Source organism: Oryzias latipes, chromosome 17 (genome assembly GCF_002234675.1).
Source record: "Oryzias latipes chromosome 17, ASM223467v1".
Lineage (NCBI taxonomy): Eukaryota > Metazoa > Chordata > Actinopteri > Beloniformes > Adrianichthyidae > Oryzias > Oryzias latipes.
In genome coordinates this window covers 695,148-715,085 of record NC_019875.2, presented here as the reverse complement: position 1 = coordinate 715,085, position 19,938 = coordinate 695,148, and the positions used below count along the sequence as shown (strand labels likewise).

Below are 19,938 nucleotides of genomic sequence, written 5' to 3'. Positions count from 1 at the left end.
TGATATGCTATTGCTTACCTTATTGTTCCATACAGAATAAATACATGTCTATAAATAATGTTATTATGGTTGTTATTAGGAAAGAACTTGTGGAGTTTGCTTCTTTAAAACAAACTTTAGCTTCATCATTTGGACCAAAACAAGCGGTAAGAGGTGAACTTTCTCTCTGACATGATGCTTTAGATTACTTCTCATGATGTTTAGCATATGTCCCACTGCAGCAGAATGAGGGCGGTGCAGATTCGGTGGACATTACCATATCACACCACGTATCAAATGGTCTTGTGTAAAAGTAAACCTAAAAAATAGTAAGTATTAATAATTTATTTAGTATTAATTTACTTTATAAGTGATCATGGTATAAGTGGTTTATTACCCTTCGAGGTGTCCATTATCAGAAATTAATCAACACAGAGGTGTGAACTCAATGTCCCTAACTTTGACCAAGACCTATCCTTTGACCTTCAACTTCAGAGAACTTGCAAAAAAAGAGGAAAATGAATAAAAACGTTTTGACGTTATAATTTTGGTTATATAATTTTCAATGTTTTATCATCTTGCCTTTTTCCACTACATCCAGAGTTTAGATGTTGTTTTAAAATTTCCTTCATGTTCCTGCTGCCTCTTCTAAAAACTGTAGGTTTAAGCTACTAGTTTTGAGTGCAGGAAACAAAGAAATATGTGGAGGAACTCCTTCAAATGTACCTGTCGTTGTGAGCAGGCAGCTCTTTGGCCCACACTGGCATCCCTTCAGCAGCAAAGCCCACGTCCTCGTGAGAGCTGGACGAGGAGTGGTCGGACAGGTGCGGCGGGAGGAGCGGCGGCCGGTCGTCCTCTATGATCACTGTGTCATCCTGCGGCATGTTGACGGTCGGCGAGAGCTGGTAGTTTCCTGGAGGACACAGCGTTTCTTAATCCTCTCATTCTTTTCAAACCAACACCATGTTACTTTCATCAAAGGTTCTCCTTCTTTAAAGTCCAGACGCTTCCGGCTCCATTCTCAGTCCAGCTGACCCAGGTTTATGCGATTTATTAAAAATTCTTCTCCTTCAGGAAGAACAAAGAAAGACTCCTCCTTTATCTCAAAGTTGGAGTCTGATGCAAAACTGAAGCTGGATAAGAAATCCATGAGAGGATTAAATATATAAACTGAATTCATAGCAGGAAATCAAATCATCAGAATAATGTGGTTTTTACCGCAGCATCTGTCTTCATACGTTTTAATCAAACAGTTGGCTCCTGTTTGATGCACCTTCCTTTCATCTGGTTTAATGTTTGACCCTGGCAATGATTTTCTAATTATTGAGCACACAATGAGAATAATTACGAAAAAGGAAATACCAGAAAAGTGAATGACCGACTTATTATTTCCCACTGCTACAAGGCACAAACAGCATTTTTGGCACAATCTCCAAATTTAATTTGAGGCTGCTTAATGGAGTGTGTAAGGGGAAAAAAGACTTGTAACTTTTGAAGCCAATGTCAAATTAAAAAGCAGGCCAAACGGCTCTTGGCTGATCAGTGGATATAGAAGAAGCCGTTTTTCAGCAGCCACAATAGTGTTCTGATGGCAAAGCACAACCATGAATTCAAGCTGCAGCCCTCAAAAGAAGATTAAAAAACTTATCTGAGCCAAGACCAAAACAATAATATAATAGTTTCCTTTCTTAGCCTCTAAAACGCAGAGTTTTTTTAAATGTAGTGCGTGACTTTGTCGTTAATCTGTTTGTTTTTTTATTTGAAAAGGTTTCGTCAAAACCAGCTTCGGTGCTTCATAAAGAGGCTGTGGAAGAAGCTTCTTTCTGGGATTAAAGCCCCCAGCCGGGCTCTTTCTTCTGACTGAACACAGAGGTGACCACAACGTCACCGGGGGCGCCGCTGTTTCCCGCCGGAAACAGCCAGGTGGATCACCTCATGGAAATGAGCTGAGTACAGACGACAAAGGAGAGACTGGAGAGAATCATTGTCAACTCAAAAGTCTGAAGGAGTTTGTGGTTTAAGACACTTTTCCAGAGAGCGTAAACTAACAAAATGACCTTTAACTCAATTCACTGAGGCCATTTATTTTATTTATTTATTTATTTTTTTAAACTTGTCCTGTCCAACAGCTAGGCAGGCAGATGAGAGCTGAGGGCCTCTTGTGTTGGACATATTTTACTTTAACAAGAGGGGTTATTAATCTTCAGACAAACCAAAGGTATGACTGAATAAACCCCTTTTGGAATTGAGGCCAAACTTTTTTCATTTCAACCATGATTGAAAATCTTTGGTGTTGGACCGGACGGAAAAGGAAAGGAGGGAAGAAGAGAGAGGGATGTTAGAGAGGGGGGGGGTGATAGTGAGAGGGGGGGTAAGACCATGAAGCAGCATAGAGCAGACAGGTTTACTGGTTGTTTATCATTACGGTACGGTTCAAATGTAGTACAAAAAGGGCGGGGCCTGTTCACACACACTCAAATATTATCAACACACCTGCTAGCTGCAAAAAATGTCCACATGTCAACATGCACACAAAACAGATAGTGTTCACGAACGCATACTTATGCCTTTAAACCAACTAGTGTGAAATCTTTCATTCATTCAATCATGCAAACTGTTAGTGCAAAGGTGAGCTAACGCCTGTGCTCAGGTGAGTGTTTATGTTCTTCTAAAATGGATGGTGGAACGTGAAAAGAAGGAGGAGGAGCGCCCAGCCACCCCCACACCCAGACCCCCGCTGCAACAGCAGCGGCAGCCGGAATCCCCCCAACGCCACACGGGAACAGGCAGGGAACAACTCCCCCCCGGGCGACCAAGACCGCCACCCAGGCCAGGGCCAGCAGGACCGCCGTGAGGCCCCCAGAGCCAGAGAGCAGGGAGGCACGGAGGGAAAGAGAGCGCCGCCCCAGCCCAGCCAGGAAAGCAGCCCCCCCGCCGCGCCGGAAGAGCCCAACGCAGAGCCCAACCGGAGAAGGACGCCCACAGCCCCAGACGAGCACCCCACCACCACCCAGGAGTTCCAGGCATCCCCCCGCCCCGACCCCAGGTACAAGCCAGGACCCCCCAAGGGAGACCCGCTCCGCACTCCAGCAAGCCACCCACCCGGCCCACGGCTGGTCCAGGGAGGAGCAAGGCAGGGGCCCGCCGCCCCCGCCCAGGAGGGGGGAACCCCGGGGAAAAAAGGGGGCCCACAAGGGGTGTTGTAAATATGGCCCGACCAGGCTCGGCCACTGTTGGAAGTTTGGCGGGGCCCAGCGCTCAGGGGCAAGGACCAGGACCCACCCCCCAGGGACATGAACACCCCCGGCTCAGGTGTAATGTGAACCCCCCCACCGTGCGGAGAGAGCACCGCCGGGCCCAGGAAGCCGGCACTGAGGCCATTTATTAAATCAATTCTTCCACTCTAATGCTTCCTATTTTTTTATATAAACAACAACAATAGACATTTAAAACCACCATATTACAAATACTTTAAAATGTTTCTCTATAGATTTCTATAACTCTAAATGTAAAAAAAAACCACACAAATTAAACGTAGGCCTGGGCAATGTGGCCAAACAATAAAATCTATGATTTTCTTACACGAAATTTGATTTCTGATCATATTCGATTTTTCTCATCTCCCTTCCTTTCTTTTCTGAAACAAAAATAACAGAATATACATTTTTATTTAAACATCTGGTTTGGAAGTTTGCCTGAATTTAAAGTGGATAATGAATACAAGCTGTAAAAATGCTTGTAAACCATTGCAAAAGGTGCTTTGTAAGCAGCCACTAACTAGAGTCTCTCGTAGAGAGCAGCACTTAGGAAGTCCTTGTTTCAGGGTTTGAAAGAAATGTGTCAAACTCCCACTTTTGGTGGTGACAGCCTTCAAACAGGTTTTGTAGGGTGAGCTTTGTTGTTCCAAGTCTGAAGTCACAAAACCGAACAGTTACTTAGAACTTTAGAAGCTAGTTATTTTTATATTTGTATCTGTTTGCTAGTTCACATTTTAACGTTTGCACGTTGTGAGAGACAGACGGGCTAACCTTTCTCCCAACAACAGATCCGAAAACAGCAGGATGGATGCTGGGAAAATAAAATCCAGATTTGATAAAAATCAACCTTCTTTAGCAGCAAATTCGATTGAATTGATCAAATTGATCACCCAGCCCCAATTTAATGCTTTTACAATTAATTTTCACCAATGGTACAGAAATACAACATTTTATTAAATGTGAAATGTGCAACTTTACCTGTATTGTATGTAGTTTGGCGAAAAAAAGAATATCAAAGTTTATGAGCAAATCTTAAGTCCCTTTATCTTTTATCTCTTCTTTTTGACACCTCAAACTTTTATTTTCCATCTTTGCTTTGTCTCTGTGACAGCTTTTGAGGTAGAAGCTGAGAGATAAGTAGCTAAAAGGCTCATTTGCAAAGGAAATGCATGGTTACTAATGCATAATTAAATTAAAATAATTCATTAGTCATAAAATGGAACATTTGCAGGGCATGCATAATATGTATGCCAATATGGGAGAAAATATTTGCCAAATATATGCGTTAGCCTGCAGCTGCAGGAGTGTGGCAGAGCCTCAACAATCTGAGGGGTTTTCAGTTTTGTTGGCGCTCTTACGACCACCCCACTCCTGCTGTGCACGGGTGGTTTTAACTGTGAATTAGAGAGTCTGGGCAATTCCCCCAGACCACACATTTTCCCATCCAACACGCTCAGGTGGATTCTGGGAACCGCCTAATACTAAAGCTCTAAAGCAGTCCGGTACAAAGCCCAGAGAACCCCATCAATGTCACAGTTTGAATCACTGCCGTACGATCAACTGCCAGCGACTGAGCAGAGAAGCAATAAATCTGTTGCTTGAAAAACAGGAGCAAAAATAAATAAAAAATGACCCCCCCCTTCTGTATTTTTTTTCAGGGCTCAAGGATGCCATGGTGGAGCCACAACACTGCCATGAGGATTAAGAGAACAGTCAACACCACCGCAGGATCACACAGCTAGGAGCAGTCAAGTTTAGGTTCCTATAGCAGAAATCATGACTGTAGGGAAGGTAAAGGCACAACAACAAATAAACAGAGATACACACACAGTGTGAATGACACAGGAGTTTACTTTCCCTCCTTTTCATTTCCCCTCCACTTGATCAATTTGCATAATTAGTGAGGAGGTTATTGCCAGGGGTGCTGGGCCTTGAAAGCTCTTGGCCTGAAGGGATAATTAAGGCTCTCTGTTATCCTTGGCATCTTCAGGGCGAACAGAAGCAGTGAGTGGTGGAGGAACGTGCACAGTCCAAGCTAAAAACGCAGGGTGCACCCTGAACAGGTCACCAGTCTGACACGGATCACACTCTACACACACACTACACACACACATTCACACCTAGGGACAACTTAGAATCACCAATTAACCGGTGCAGCGTTGTTCTGGACAGCAGGAGGAAACCGGGATCCCCAGAGAAAACCCACGCATAAACAAGGAAAACATGCAACAGCAGAAAGATCCCAGCTGGGATTTGAACCAGGACCGTCTCTCTGTGAGGCAGGTTTGTTTATTTTAACATTCAAAATTAAAGGTATATAAAAATAAAGTTGTTTTTTTTTATTTCTGTTTAAGATACAATAATTGAATGAGTTCAGTAGATTGATTTTCTACATCTTCTTTTTTCCACTAACAGTCTGACTAGCTTTTGTCTAAATAAATAAATAACAAGCAATTCCAATAATATTTAGGCCCAAAGTGAAACTGAATTTATTTGTTGGGAAAATCGCAGCACCTCTAAAGGAGAAGTGTCAAGGAGAGGGCAGTGGGTTACAGCGTGACCATATCTCCTTATTTAGTCCATAAAGCGCATTTAGAATAATGTTGTAACCCTCTGCATGCCGCAACAGTCCCACCCACAGCAGACCGAAGAGTGGAGCTCCATATTTAAAAACTCACCATGGCATGTCTTCTGGAGTGTTAAGAGAAAGAAGAATATATATGCACTGTAGGTTTTTAGGCTGTTAGGGTCCGTGGAGGGTTGTAGAGATGTGTGGCCACATCTGAAGGGGAGCACAGGTGTGTCTGGCAGTTCCCCATGAGACTCGCACGCCCACTTTCTGTGCAGTGCATGTGGTCATTGTGTTGTGAAGTATCCGTAGGAACATTGAGAGTTGCACACCGTCATGATGTTCAGGATGTACAGGAGGTGGTGTCGTACGGTGACCTTAAGCATTCAGACACAGCTCCTGCAGTAGATGGTGAACCTCACCGTACTTAGACAGTCTCTGAATCATCTCATGAACTCAGATATGGAAATGTGTTTACCGATGCTTTTGTAGAACTCTTCAAAATAAGTAAACCGGATCTCTCAACAATATCCATGTCTTCCGTGCAAACATATAGTAGATCCACTCAATGTTTCCACGTAGCAAGGAAGCTAAAAACTTTCAACAGTAGCTCCTATCACACACATCTCGTTTATGAACACAGTTTTGGCCAAGCCTTAAAGAGAGGTTTACACCAAACATGACTCCTGTTTGGTGTAAACCTCTTGATGGGCTCCTTGGGCAGTGTGCAGGGTTTGCACTGATAAAAACAATCAAAAACCTGTACAACACGTATGTGTCACACCTACTCCTCCCTAGCTTATCCGTGCGTGTTATTTAAGTGTATTTAAGTAGCATGACATTAAAAAATGTGCATTAACATTTTCGTTCTATGGGTTCATCGAGCGGTTTATGACATCGATATTTCGTGTGGACCACCTGCGTGTCCCGAACATATTTGCACTGATTGTGACAAATACTGTAGCAAAGCAGCCGTGACTGGATGTAACTGAGACCGACTGTGTGACACGAGTGAAGGTAGGGCTGGGCGATAAAACGATAATTATCGTTATTGCGATATTACCTTTTTTCGATAGTGAAATGAGTCTATTGCGATAAACTTTCGTTTTACATGAACACGGGAGAAGCCCCCGGAAGACCCGCCCTCCTGTCCAATCAGAATTAAGTATCACAGGGCTAGACCAATCACTGAATAAACTGCGCCACGTCTAGTTAGAGTGAACGTTATTTACAAGCTAGGATGCAAGCTAGTATCTGCATGCGTTGCAAATCCTAACACTTGCAGAAAATGAATGTTCCGTCTGAAGAGAAGTTAACAAACTCGAGCCAAGCGGGCGTAGATGAAGGTTCAAGAGGCATTGTAATACGGACCGGCCCGAAAAGTTCCGCCGTGTGGACGTTTTTCGGTTAGCGCTATTTGTGTATCCCTGCGACCAGCACCCCATCTGAGAGGGTATATAGTACAGGGGGTAATATTGTAACCTGTCAAAGGGCAGCTTTAAAACCTGAAATGGTTGATACACTTGTCTTCCTTGCCCGCAATCTGTAGGCTTTTGTTCATTTAGCAGAAATCACACTGACCATGGTGCCTATTTGTTGCCTCACAGAATAGGAGGCCATTTAAGTTGATCTGTGTTGTTCTTTTTTGACTTGTCTTTGAAAGCTATTCGAAGTTGCACAAGTATTTAAATAAGAACATTTTTGTTTAAAGCTTTCTTTAATTTCTTGAAGAGCATTTTAAAGAAACTGAGGAGTTTCTTGCGAGTTTTTTTTAGTTTATTGCACTTTTTTTTATATTGACATAATTGTGTGTCAATTTTTTGTCTATTTTTCTGTTAAACTTGAAAGTTCAAACATTTGAATATATTTGTGGTCTTTTAAAACTGTGTGCAATAAAGATTACTTTGAAAAATATAGTTATTTGATATAGTTTTTAATATTATCGCACAATATGAAAAAAACAATATCCCCCAGCACTAAGTGAAGGACATGAAGAGTCTGGACACTCATTTGTATTTAATATTTGTCCTTTGTAATTTGACTAGCTGTACTTTTTAATGTAAGAAAGGTTTGAAAAGAAGAAATAAAACTGTCAAGACTTTGTAACTTGCTTCATCTAATTTGGCTCTCTTGCCTGCTCATCTCACTTTAGACCTCAGCTTGATTCTCTTTATAAAAGCACCTCTGCAACTATTAAGCTCTGCTGCCAAATGACCTTAAGACAGAGATCTTATCTGGCACAGGAAAGCAGCATAACTGCTGCATCTCCTTTATTATCTGCAATGTGCTTCCTTCCCATTTGACCCTCCACGCTCATTATAAGCTGTTGCTGTTTGTTAAGCATGGAAGAACGTAGCTACAGTGGCAGCATGATGGAGCTTCACCTATTAACACTTGCAGCTTACCCCTTTTTGTTTACACTGGCAACAGCATCAGCCAATTTGCATGAAAGGAAAACAAGAGTTCATACTTATGTGGCATTGATTAATGAGACAGTCGTGGTAGGAGCTCATTTAGAAAACAGATTAAAAGTTACCAAATTGACTTTCTAACTTCTCCTCTGCTCAATTATGTTACAGGTGTTTCTCATTCCTCTTTAAATCTAACTAAACTCCTGTCATCTTCATATTTCCCTAAACACTTTTTCACAAAAAAAAGGAGAATTTTGATGGATGGTCATGGAATTAAAGCATTCTGCTGCACCATCTGGACTACAGAAGCACTCCATTGCAATGGAGAACTGTAATCTTCCATCAATCCATCAAGTGTTCGAGTCCTGCACTCATGCAATCCTGCACAGCTGCATGCAAAGCTCCCACGCATGAATGCAAATATGCTGGCTAATCTCTTGCACTTTGTCAAACAAGTACACACATTTTCAGGATTCCTCATCGCTTGTTTGAACAGTGGCAGCACAACAAAAGTCTTTCAAAGAGTAACAATCATCAAAACACACACAAAAAAGAAAAATTTAACAGCATTCTCTGATGCAGCCTGAAGATACGTTCAAACCACCCTCGGCAACTCGCTTTCAAGCAGCCACTTCCAATGAAGGGTCTATGTAAACGTTACAGCATTACAGGCTTCAGCATTCAAAACTTGTGTCTCTTGCGTTCATCCGTCGCTTCGCAAGTTTCTGCGCCTGTTTTTGGACTCTATGGACGTATTGATGGCATCCTTTTAAATACACAGAAGTGCGAACCATTGAAACATTCATCATGGTAAAATAGAAAAGGTTTGTTTCTGGCTGGAATTCTGACAGCAAGTCTGATATAAACTGGATTTGAGCTGTGAAAGAAAAAAAGCATGGAGAAAGATTCACCAGATTTGCACAGATTCCACATTTCACACCGAACCTCTTCCGACTGTAGGAGGTGGACATGTGGTGGTAGACAGTAGAAAAAGAAGAAGAGGCCCCTCCCTGCTTGTCCAGTTTGAACACCATTGGGCTTATACACTTTAAAGAATGCGCATGTTCTTTTATGTGTGTCAAATACCTGTTATAAACGTAGCAATAGACAGGAGGTAAAACTGATGGTAAAAAGCACATATCAGCTGAGGGGGGGAACACGCTGTACCTATCGTTCGTGGGATCATTCCTGGTCGGGGCATCAGGTTGTCGTCGAGGCCTTCAAGGCCACCATACAAAGAGTGGGAGATTCTGCGCTCGTGGTCGTCCAGGGAAGTGTTCACAGTCTGCTCTGATGGCGGGGGGCTTCCTGGAAGCTCCTGAATAAAAGAGGAGATAAGGTTAGATTTGCTGCAGGGTTTCTTCAGTCTTCAGAAGTACATACGGATTAATGGACTAATAAAGAACTGAATGCCAAAATGCATGGTACTAAAAATGAGAAAAACAAGAATAATAGGAATACTGTTCTGTGCAGTGGTGAGTATTGATGAACACAGAGGTAGCTGTTCATGCTAATGCTACCAGTGAGAAAACAGGGATGAATGAGCATGGATTTCCATTGAGCTGTTGAGCTGCCGGCTCCACGCACAACACTGCAGATGAAGGTGCACTTGCTCCATCTCCACATTCCCCGTAAGATCTGGCACAACATCCCCTTGTTTTTGTTGGATGAATCTAGCATTCACTGTTTAAGTTTGAAGCCCAGTGAGACCCTGTGTCTGAGTCTGAGTAAGTTTTACCCCTCGGTGTTTGTCAATTGGATCGTTGACTCTATTGATTTGCAACAGCTTGTGTATTTCTTCCTGCCATCATGACATATTTTGCCAGAACGCTAACTATCATCACAGGCATCACATGACAAGTGTTAGGACCCAAGTCAATACTGGAGCCAAATTACCCAAATCAATGAACGTAAATAGCAGGGATGGGCTTCGATTTTGACATAAGGGATCTGCTCGCTGATCCCTTATGGGTATAGAAGGTCGTAGGGAGCCCAGGTGTGTCTTGCAGTTCCTTTATATAAGTTACATGCACTTATGACGTACGTCAGCATCATCCACACTTACGGTGCGAGTATAGGCCCTTTACTGACCACCCTAACCTCTGTGCAAATGCCACATGCATGGGGAGTCCAGGTAATACGCAGGATGCTGACACAAACAATGCCCTGGACTGTCTAATTTGACTGTCTGTTTTTTTTTTTTATTCCAATCACCGATGGTAACCTGTGTAAGGCAGACCAATACTTGTAGAGTAGGCCTGGTCCTGTGTTATGGAAAAACTCAGTTTGGCTTTTTGCATCATAACTGATTCAATTCTGGCTAAATGCTGTGAATCACAGCAGAACCACAAAACCAATCAAAGCAGACAGACAACAAAGCCACCACCAGGAAATAACCCATTCCAAAGGTCACCATATGGTGCAGTGACTGCTGGCTGCTCCTGACTTTGAATGAGGTAGTTAATGAATGAGCTGGATGCCTTTGTACCAGCAGAGGGGATTTGCCATACAGACAGCGTATCGACAGATCACACTGCAACTCGATGCATATTCAGGCTGATAACTGAGCTCTGGGAAGGTCTTGAGCCTGCTGGGTGCCAGTGGTGCTGCTAAAGCGGGCTGTTCTCATTTTGTGTGGGTTTCTATGGCAATGGATGAAGTAGCAGAAGCAGTCAGCCTCAAGATTTATGCAATGGCAAACAATTTGGACTGATTTGATCTTGGCTGTCGGGAAACAAAGACACGGTGTAGGAAAAAAAAATGCAGTTGTTTGAATCTGTATGCCAACAAAAGTCACAATAAGTGAAGTTTTCATCGCAATAACTGGATAATAGATCCTTTAAGAAAAAAAACATTTGATTGACAGCTTGTTATGACATGTCTTTTCACAGAATCTCTGCAGGGACTTTTTATGGCACTGTTTTGACTAAATAATGCTTTTCCTCTTATTGTGCCACTAGTGTGGTGGACACCTTTTCAGGCGGACAGTTGTGCTGCCTCAGGCCATGCCTCCAGCTGCACATGTGAAGCAGAGATACCTGTGTTGAGACTTCTATTGATGCGCTAAGCTCTCTGAGAAGTTTCACTGCCTAAGTCTGCACAAGTGCCCAAATAGGGTCTCTCAGCAAATAAACACGCAGAAATATCCTTGAGAGAGGTTGAATCCATGCACAGGGTGGATGCAAGACAGCACAAACTACACACTTATGCATGCAGAGAGCCCGACGCGTACACAAAACAGGGCTCCAGGCTTAGCCTCTGCTTTCAATTACCACACAGACCGAGGGGAAATCAAAACTTTGACACACTGTGTTGGAAAAGGAGGGCTGGGAAGCCAGGCAGTGCCACAGGCGCACACGTGCACATATACGTGCACAGACGCACAGACTCCGGTTCGGCTTTCGAGCAGGTGACAGCAAACGTGAAAACATGACATTGAGGAGGAGGAAAAAAAATCCACTGGTTCTTGTTTTTGCTGCATTTGTCTGTGGAGAGGAGGGGTTGAAGTTCCAGCCCGACCTGCACACTTTGTTTCATTGGATGAATGAATGAATTAATGCTAAGAGGAGGTTTTTCAGGGGTCTGCTTGAGGCTGTTTTACATTTTCACATCAGACTAAACCTCATTAAAGTCATTTTATGAGTCTGCACAGCTGCAGTTAGCCAGAAACAAAAACAAATTATGTTTTTGCACAAATGAAACGACATTTAAGCAAATGACACCGTCTGACAACATCCTTTTGTTCACTGGAAATGCCAATCCTCAAGAGAACCAGGACACAACTTTATTGACAATTTGTTTAAAATTTACAATTAAAATAGAAACTTTGAACTATTTTGTTAGCTCTACAGAAAAAACTCATTTTATAGTCCTACTTTTTTATGTCATGAAACCTCAAGAATAGACAACAGAAATAAACGTTCCAGGAAATAAAATGACATTAATGAAGCTAACTGTAACCATTTACTCTGAACCCACACAATCACCTCTACAACATTCTGGAAACATGCAAAAGAGTGGAACAAAGTCAAGTTCAAAATATCTGATTTAAAAAAAAAAAAGAAAAAAAAAAGAAAAATGGCGCAGTTGTCACAGATGGAAAATAAAGCAAGACGCATCTTCAAGATGTATGTTTGGTGTAAAGCTGGAGTTTTTTTAAACATGGGAGTCAATCGGAAATTGTTTTGTTTTGACACAAGTCTCTAGTGGTCAATTGAAAAACTATAACATTTAATATTTCTGGGTTACACCCATTGACTGTATATGAGAACTGGACTGAATGACTCCTCGCCCTCATGGCACCCAAAACAGGAAGTACCTGCTGGCTCCAAGAAGCCCAAATGCCACAGACTTCTATTGAAAAATAGCTTTCTCACTCATTATATTTGCCATTCTTGCTTTGATACCTTGGAAATCCTCATTTCTTTCATGCTATTTTAGTCTTTCTTGCAAGACATTCAAGTTATTAATTGACCAATCAAATAAAAGTATGTGGTCTCACGCCAAACATTTGAAATGTTCGATTAACAGATTCTCCCGAACTTGCTTCCAACAAGCTCACTCCTGATTGATGAGAGTGGTTGCCATAGAAATAATGACTCAGACTGACTAGGACCAATCACTGCTTACTGACGACGTCTGGATTCAACATGATGCTTACCACAAAAAAAAGTGAGACTAAATTGACTTTCACTGGAATTTCACTGGAGCCAGAAGTAAAAGATTTTCTATGGATGAGGTTACACTCACTCCCTCCAGTGTTATTTTACAGTCAATGGTTTCTTCCTAAATTATGGAACAGGCTCCCTTTTTGAGGTTAAATAAAAAATGAAAAAACTGCTGTCACCCATAAAAATGTATTTAAAAAAGATAGTTCTGTCTGAGGGACATATTTCAGGAATCAGTAATCATCTGGACAGACTGGCGACCTGTTCAGGGGGTCCCCTGCCTTCGCCCATTGCCAGGATAGGCTCCAGCAGCTCCGCGACCCCGAAAGGGAACAAACGGAAGAAGAGGAGTCATCATCAAAGTTCTGCTGTTTTATTACCATTTATTTTGAGTTTGTTGGCATTCCTGCAGCACTTTGCAGATGCATTTGATTTTATAGATCCATACTGCAGTCTTTGGTCTTTCAGAGACTGGATGGAGAAAAAACTAAGCATATAATCAAGGTCAGTAATAATGCCCTCATGAGCGATCTGGAATCAGTATGGCCCCATCTGGAAAGGGGCGTGTAATGGAGGTGGTCTACATGAGGTCACTGACAATGCTTCTGTCTTCTAAGTTGTTAAAATGATGGATGGCTTACAGACTTCACTGTCACCTATAAAAAATAGTTTGAACATTCAGTACAATGCAGATTTTAGGAGAAACAACTCTTTGCAATTGTCAAAGTGCACAATTGCAAAAAAACTTTTTTTGTCGTTTTCCAAAGCGGATTTCTCTGGAAAACAATAACTATTTATCGTGATTTAACACAAACAGCATGACAGACATTGCTGTAGTTTTAAAATCTAAAGGTCTTTCTGGTAAGTCTATGGCTGTCTGGAGGCGTTTCTCCTCACAAAGACGTCAGACCTTTAAAGATAAGACAGATAAAATCTTCCATCATGTGATGCACTGAGAAGTTAACCAATCAGAATTGAGCATGGGCTCGCCTCAGCAGAAAGTCACCCAAAAGCAGCTTTAACCCTTTAACACCAGAGCTTCAGCTGCATGGTTTACATTCTTAAACTACGGTAACTCTTCAACCGTTTACGCAATTAAAGTAATTCCAGCAGATTCTGCAGCGGAGATAAGCAGCTTTTCGCAACTTGTGGAATCAACGTAAATCAGTTGATTATGAAGTGGAAAAAAACAGCGTTGCAATTTACAATTTCCGTTAGTAATTGTCTGTGATAATCAAAGCGGCTTTTCTCAAAGTCAAAAACATCTGATTCAGATTGGTCAAAAACTTACGCTAGATAAAGAGCTGGTGTTTTATTAGGTGTCACCAGGGTGTCAAAGGGTTAAACCGACAGGAGAAGCCAGAGAATCAAAAATTATTCAGATTGAACATAATTGATATTTAGAAATGAAAACAAAGCTTAAGATAAACGAGTCAGATTATGCACCGTAAAGCAGCATATTAAGAGTTCTTTAATCATTTAATAGATGATTGTGAAGTTTGAGGAAAGAAATGCTCACAGCAAAACACTTCATTCTGTCTAATCACATTTTAAATTTTAAACAAAATTGCATTTTAGAGCTTTATTTTTATCTTCTCGCTTATTTTTGTCCCGTACACACCGGGACAAATTTCGCGCGCGATATTCACCGACGTTTAACGCCTCGTGACTAAACAAAGGGCACCAAAAAAAAACGCCACGCGTAAAAGCGTCATTTTTTTAAAAACGCCTCGGGTTCGTTTTTTTGGTTTGACGCGCCGCGTCAAAAACTATACGACCAATGAGAACGGCGCTTTTGCACACGTGTCTGGAGCTTCTAAAGTTACAGTAAAACACAACTTGGGGGCGCTCAAACACAAAACTGCCTTGCTGAGCACACATACCAGAGAAGAAGACAGACGCCGAGTTGCATCTACACTGCCGCGAAGAAATAATGACTGACATTCTAAAATATCCCCGAAAACGCTCATGATACATTTTCAGCTCTTGTATCAGTCGATAAAACTCCCCATGTTCTTCTTTTCTCGTAACTATGGGATGTACCCAAAATCGGCGTCTTTCATCATTCAACAGAACAATAATTTCTTCATCACTGGAACTGGAGCTGGAGCTACTGGTGCTTAGATATTCATGTTTTCTTCGTTTGATTCTGACAATTGCGTAAATACTCTTTTTCTGAGTGAAAAGCGACTTTAAGAAGCGTAAAGTTGCGCAGCGCCACCTTGTGTACAGGAGTATTTCTGTTTACATTAAGCGCCATCTAATGTCAGGGAAGGAAATTGCATGTTTGCTCGGCTCATCGTCAGCGAAAATCGCCTGGGTGTGAACACAAAAATCGTGGCGAAAAATGCTGGCGAATATTCGTCCCAGTGTGTACGGGCCTTAACCTTGAGGGGAAAATCCCTCCAATGATTTGACAGTGCTGAACAGCATTTTAACACTTGTGCTTTCCTAGGCACTTTACCATTGGGAGTGGGGTCATCTAGACCCACTAGACAGTGCTCTGAACCTTTTTTCTTCAATGATTTGTGATCTTCACTGGTGTCCATGGATTACATGAAATCTTTCCACCTTTATCCACCTTTGTCATGGTAGGGAGAACACATCAAAGTAAGGGGGGGTCATCTAAGATAGCACAAGGGTTAACGGGTCTTGGATGGCAGGAGTGATCCTACTGGTCTGTGGGAAATTCAACCTTTGCTCTTCAGACCAAAAGCTTCTTTAACTGCCTTTGGTCCACATCTGTGATCCATTTTACTGAATGATGAATTTGTTATCACAATTTTAATGCACACCATTTGGGATGTTCTCTCAAAATTTTATGCTACAAAACTTGAACCTCAAAGTCATTCACTCATACGTGAAAAAAATTAGGTCAACTTTTCTGCCACTTAAATTATAACTTAAATACCAAAAAAAAGTTTAAAAAAACACCTTTCTAAAAAAAGATGAATTACCTCATTTCTCTTGACCACTCGTCTGGCAACAATGAGCTGGATCATCCCGCGCTTGTTGCCCTCCGTTGACATGGACTTGCGTAACGTCTCCATGGCGTCTTGGTTGGTTTTGCCCAACAGAGACTCCCCGTTGACAGCGATCAATTGGTCATTTACTCTCAGCCGCCCATCCTTTTGGTGCAACATGTTAAAAGTGCATACTTCAAGGTTTTAACTTGCACTTAAAAGCAAAGAGTGCACTTTCCCCAACAAGCAAACGGTAAATACAGTGCCATAAATAAATAGCAGCCATAACTCCAACTCAATAACGTTGATCAATAGGACCAACAGTCTGCTCTCTGAGTGTATTCTGCTTCTAGCCATGGAGAGTGCATTTAAGACCATCATCACAGTCTGTCAACACAGTCTAGTTTGCTTTAAAAACAACAAAGCTGAACTATTGAAATTAATGACAGCACAACAGACAGCACAATAAAACATGGAACTTTGAAATCTGAGATTTTCCTGGACATTTATTTCTAAAACAAGAAGAAACTTGCTGTTGAGGCAAATTAATTATTGTTTAAACTATTGTTCCTATCTGTTGTTTTTAAGATTGATAACCATATTTGAGCTCCTAAAGCACGGAACAGTATGATTAATGATAATGAGAGGTTTGCATTCTGCCTGAAGCACAAATAAAGGCAACTCATTCTGAGACTGTTTAAGTACAGAGAAAATAATTACTAAAAAAATCTTTCTGAAGACGCATTCAAACATGCACTGCTTTCCATTTGTTGCATGGCAACAAAGAAAAGACGGTCACCAAAAAAACCCCATTCCCAGCACAGCTGCAGTCACACTTCAAGACCAGCATGCACAGCAGAAGTGGTTTCATTTGGCCTCAAACCCAACAATAACCTTCAGAAACCTTTTTTCTAAAAACTAGTCATTGAATCCTTTAGGCTACCATAGAGTGCAAGTAAATCATGATCTTGTTCTTTATTTTATCTAAAACTTTCTGGCACTGCAAACATACTTGAAAAAATAAAAAAAAATGTACCATGGTTTTAAGTTGTCTAAACTTCTCTTTGTTCGACACCTTTCCAAGCTTCTCTCATAATCAGTACAGTTGAGAATGTATTTGTCTAATTAAGAGCTACGATCTACAATTAGGGAAATTATTATTGAAATGAGTCAAAATCCTTTATGCTCCATATTCTTGACAGTGAAAAATGTGATTAAAGACAAAAAAGAAAAATGCTAAAACTTGCATTATAACTTTTGGTTAAATGTTGGTTTTATGTTATTAATTATTTTAAATCGGCAATACATTTTTTCCCTTAAATATTGTATGCATGTTCATAATTTGTATTTTGTATGTGTCTGTCTGTCTGTTTTAGATTTTTATAAAGATTTATAAACATGGGCCAACTTGTACTAAGATCCTGTTCTCAATTTATTCAATTTTTTTCGTAAAATGAGTCATTTCCACGAATTAGTCTACTGTTTTGTCACTTTAATCAAAAAAAGCTATTATTAGGGACATAGAAACTTAAAAAAAAAGGAAATCCTCTGCTTACAACTAGAAAAAACATACACATTATTGGTCTATTGGTCTGCTTTACACTCAAGTTAAAGTAATTTGAATAGTTAGCTTCGTTTAGCTTATTTTTCCCTTTTGAAATGCTTGTGTGGAACTCAGATTTTGATAAAACATTTTCTGTTAAGTGAGAATGACTTGGACAGGTAATTTTACTCATTTCAAATGATTTTTTTCTTCAGATTTGTGTTCTTTTTCGTTTTTAGACACTTGTTTTGGTGGACTTGTAGAATTTTGTGTTATGCTTATGTTTCACATCATAATGGCATTTTACTAGTATTTTCAATTATACCCAATTCTATGACATGGATTAAAATGTTCTTTACCTTGCAGGCCGCTCCTCCATTAATAATAGATTTCACAAAAATGCCCAGATCTGCGTGGTTTTCCTTGGAGCGATTTCCTTTGACGCTCACGCCCAGCCCTGCAGAACCAGAGTCGCTGAGCGGGATCTCAAAGGTCAGAAACTCTCTTGTACCGTCAGGAGTTAGAACCAACTCATCCTCCTCTGTCCTCTGCTGGAACAAGAAGGGAAAAAAAGACAAAATTATCTCCATTTATTTTACTGAACACAAAAATCAGGTGTTCCTAGATTTACCAACTGTAAATTAACAAACATAATTATAATAAACTCTGTTAAAAAGGTTACAAATGTTGTCCAGAGAGTTCAAGCTGCACCACCCACAAACTGTGGGGTCAGGTAGAGCAGGAGTGGTAAAAAGGACATTCATTTCCCAAAATTGGATTTGCAATAAAAATTCACCTAATGGAAACATGTCAATTTTAAAAAACTTGCATTTATCGAGAAAAAATTGCGCTTGGAGGAGGTGGTTTTTGAGGCATATCGGAATGGACATAATTCACAAAACTGAAATGGAAACCCTTTTTTCTCTAATTAAATGAGACGTGACCAACAACTCTGCACAGGTAGACAGTTCCCTTTTCTTTTTTGTTTTAGTCATAATTGCGACCTGTGCGTCTTTTTAGGTAAGCATGGATACATCGGTTTCGACCGGTTTAGCTCGTGCTGGTTTGCGGCGCCTTCCGTCCGTGAAACCAGGGTTCGACTCCGGGCTGCTCCCTGTTCCCTTCTCTACCCCTGTGCCGGTTCCAAGCCCGGTTTGAGAAGGTTGCGTCAGGAAGGGCATCCGGCGTAAAACATTGCCAAATTTACCATGCGACTTGTTCGCTGTGGCGACCCCTGATGGGAGAAGCCGAAAGAGGAAGAAGAAGATGGATACATCGGTTTCGTCTCAGCTGGACAGCAGTTTGCAGGACTCTGAGACAGGTGGAGAGGAGAACCTCAGTGATTCAAATGCATCTCCTTCAGCTTCCACACAGGTGAAGATTTGTTTTTTTGATTCTGAATATTTTTGGTTGAGTAGAAACCGTTTAAATGACTAAGCTGGAACATCTAATTACCCTTTAATCCAAATAACTGCTTTTGTCAACTTCAGTAACACCAGCAGTCAAGCCTCAGAACATCACATTACCACCACCGTGTTTAAATATTGAGCGCATTTGTCCAAAAGTTTTGGAAATATTCCATGTTTCTGTCAAATAGGACCACATATTTGTGTTCTTTTTGTTCATTTCCTTGAATTCCTCCATGGATCAATTTTAGACCTGACTTGCAAGAAATTTCAATTTATTTATTTTTTTGTGTTTTTTTTTTTTTGTATATAAGGATAGGGTTGTGCCGATGGATGCTGTACCATCGTCCATCGTGATGGGTGACTGACCTCACGATGGGGAGACACCATCGGAGGTTAATAAAAAGTACTTGTGTTGAAACTGCTGGGCAGCCGGTAGGGAGGCAAAGCAGAGAGCCTCATCAACTACAACAAATATACCAGGGTTGAACGGGGGGGCAGCCTTAAGTGTCAAAACTGGTGATTATTAATTAGTCTGAACATACCATCACAAGTCTTCTTCATTATCATCCAGTTAATCTTAGGAGGTGGTTCATCAATGTTTGTAAAAAAATAAATAAAAAAAAGCAGGTAAAAAGGCCATTTACAGGATATTTAGGGCCCGAGCACGGAGTGCAAGGACCCTATTGTAATTCGAATGTTTATTATTATTATTATTAGGGCCCGAGCACGGAGTGCAAGGACCCTATTGTATCTGTTAGGTTTATTATTAGGGCCCGAGCACGGAGTGCAAGGACCCTATTGTATCTGTAAGAGTTATTATTATTATTCTTTTTCTTCCGACGGAAGAGTCGCCTTTTTGAGGCCTTTAACATACCCCAAAACTCACCAAATTTGGCACACACATCAGGAGTCGCGAAAAATTTCGTATTTTACAGGAGATTGGCATGGGCGCACAAAAACAGCTCGACAGCGCCACCTACAGTGACATTTGTCCCGAGCCCCCGCATATGCTTTGACATACAAGCTTGATTTTTTCAGGACATGTTCATCAGATGGAAACCTACAAAAAAGTCTCTTGGGACCAAGCTGTCAGTCGCACAGGAAGTCTGCTATATTGGTGTCAATATGTCATTTTTGCTC

General features: G+C 41.2%; 1 protein-coding gene across 13 annotated transcripts in view; it reads right to left on the bottom strand.

Moving 5' to 3' along the window:
* Positions 1-19,938, bottom strand: part of pard3 (par-3 family cell polarity regulator) — a 340,861-nt gene that overhangs the window by 116,939 nt on the left and 203,984 nt on the right. For 8 of the 13 annotated variants that reach the window (XM_011485964.3, XM_020711397.2, XM_020711398.2 and 5 more), the window contains 4 exons: positions 17,749-17,940; positions 15,841-16,011; positions 9,384-9,534; positions 706-892 (listed from right to left, as the gene is read on the bottom strand). In XM_011485964.3, coding sequence (XP_011484266.1) covers positions 706-892; positions 9,384-9,534; positions 15,841-16,011; positions 17,749-17,940 — 701 coding nt within the window. The remainder of the gene's footprint in view (positions 1-705; positions 893-9,383; positions 9,535-15,840; positions 16,012-17,748; positions 17,941-19,938) is intronic. The other 5 variants (XM_011485957.3, XM_011485966.3, XM_011485959.3 and 2 more) reach the window with 2 other exon arrangements.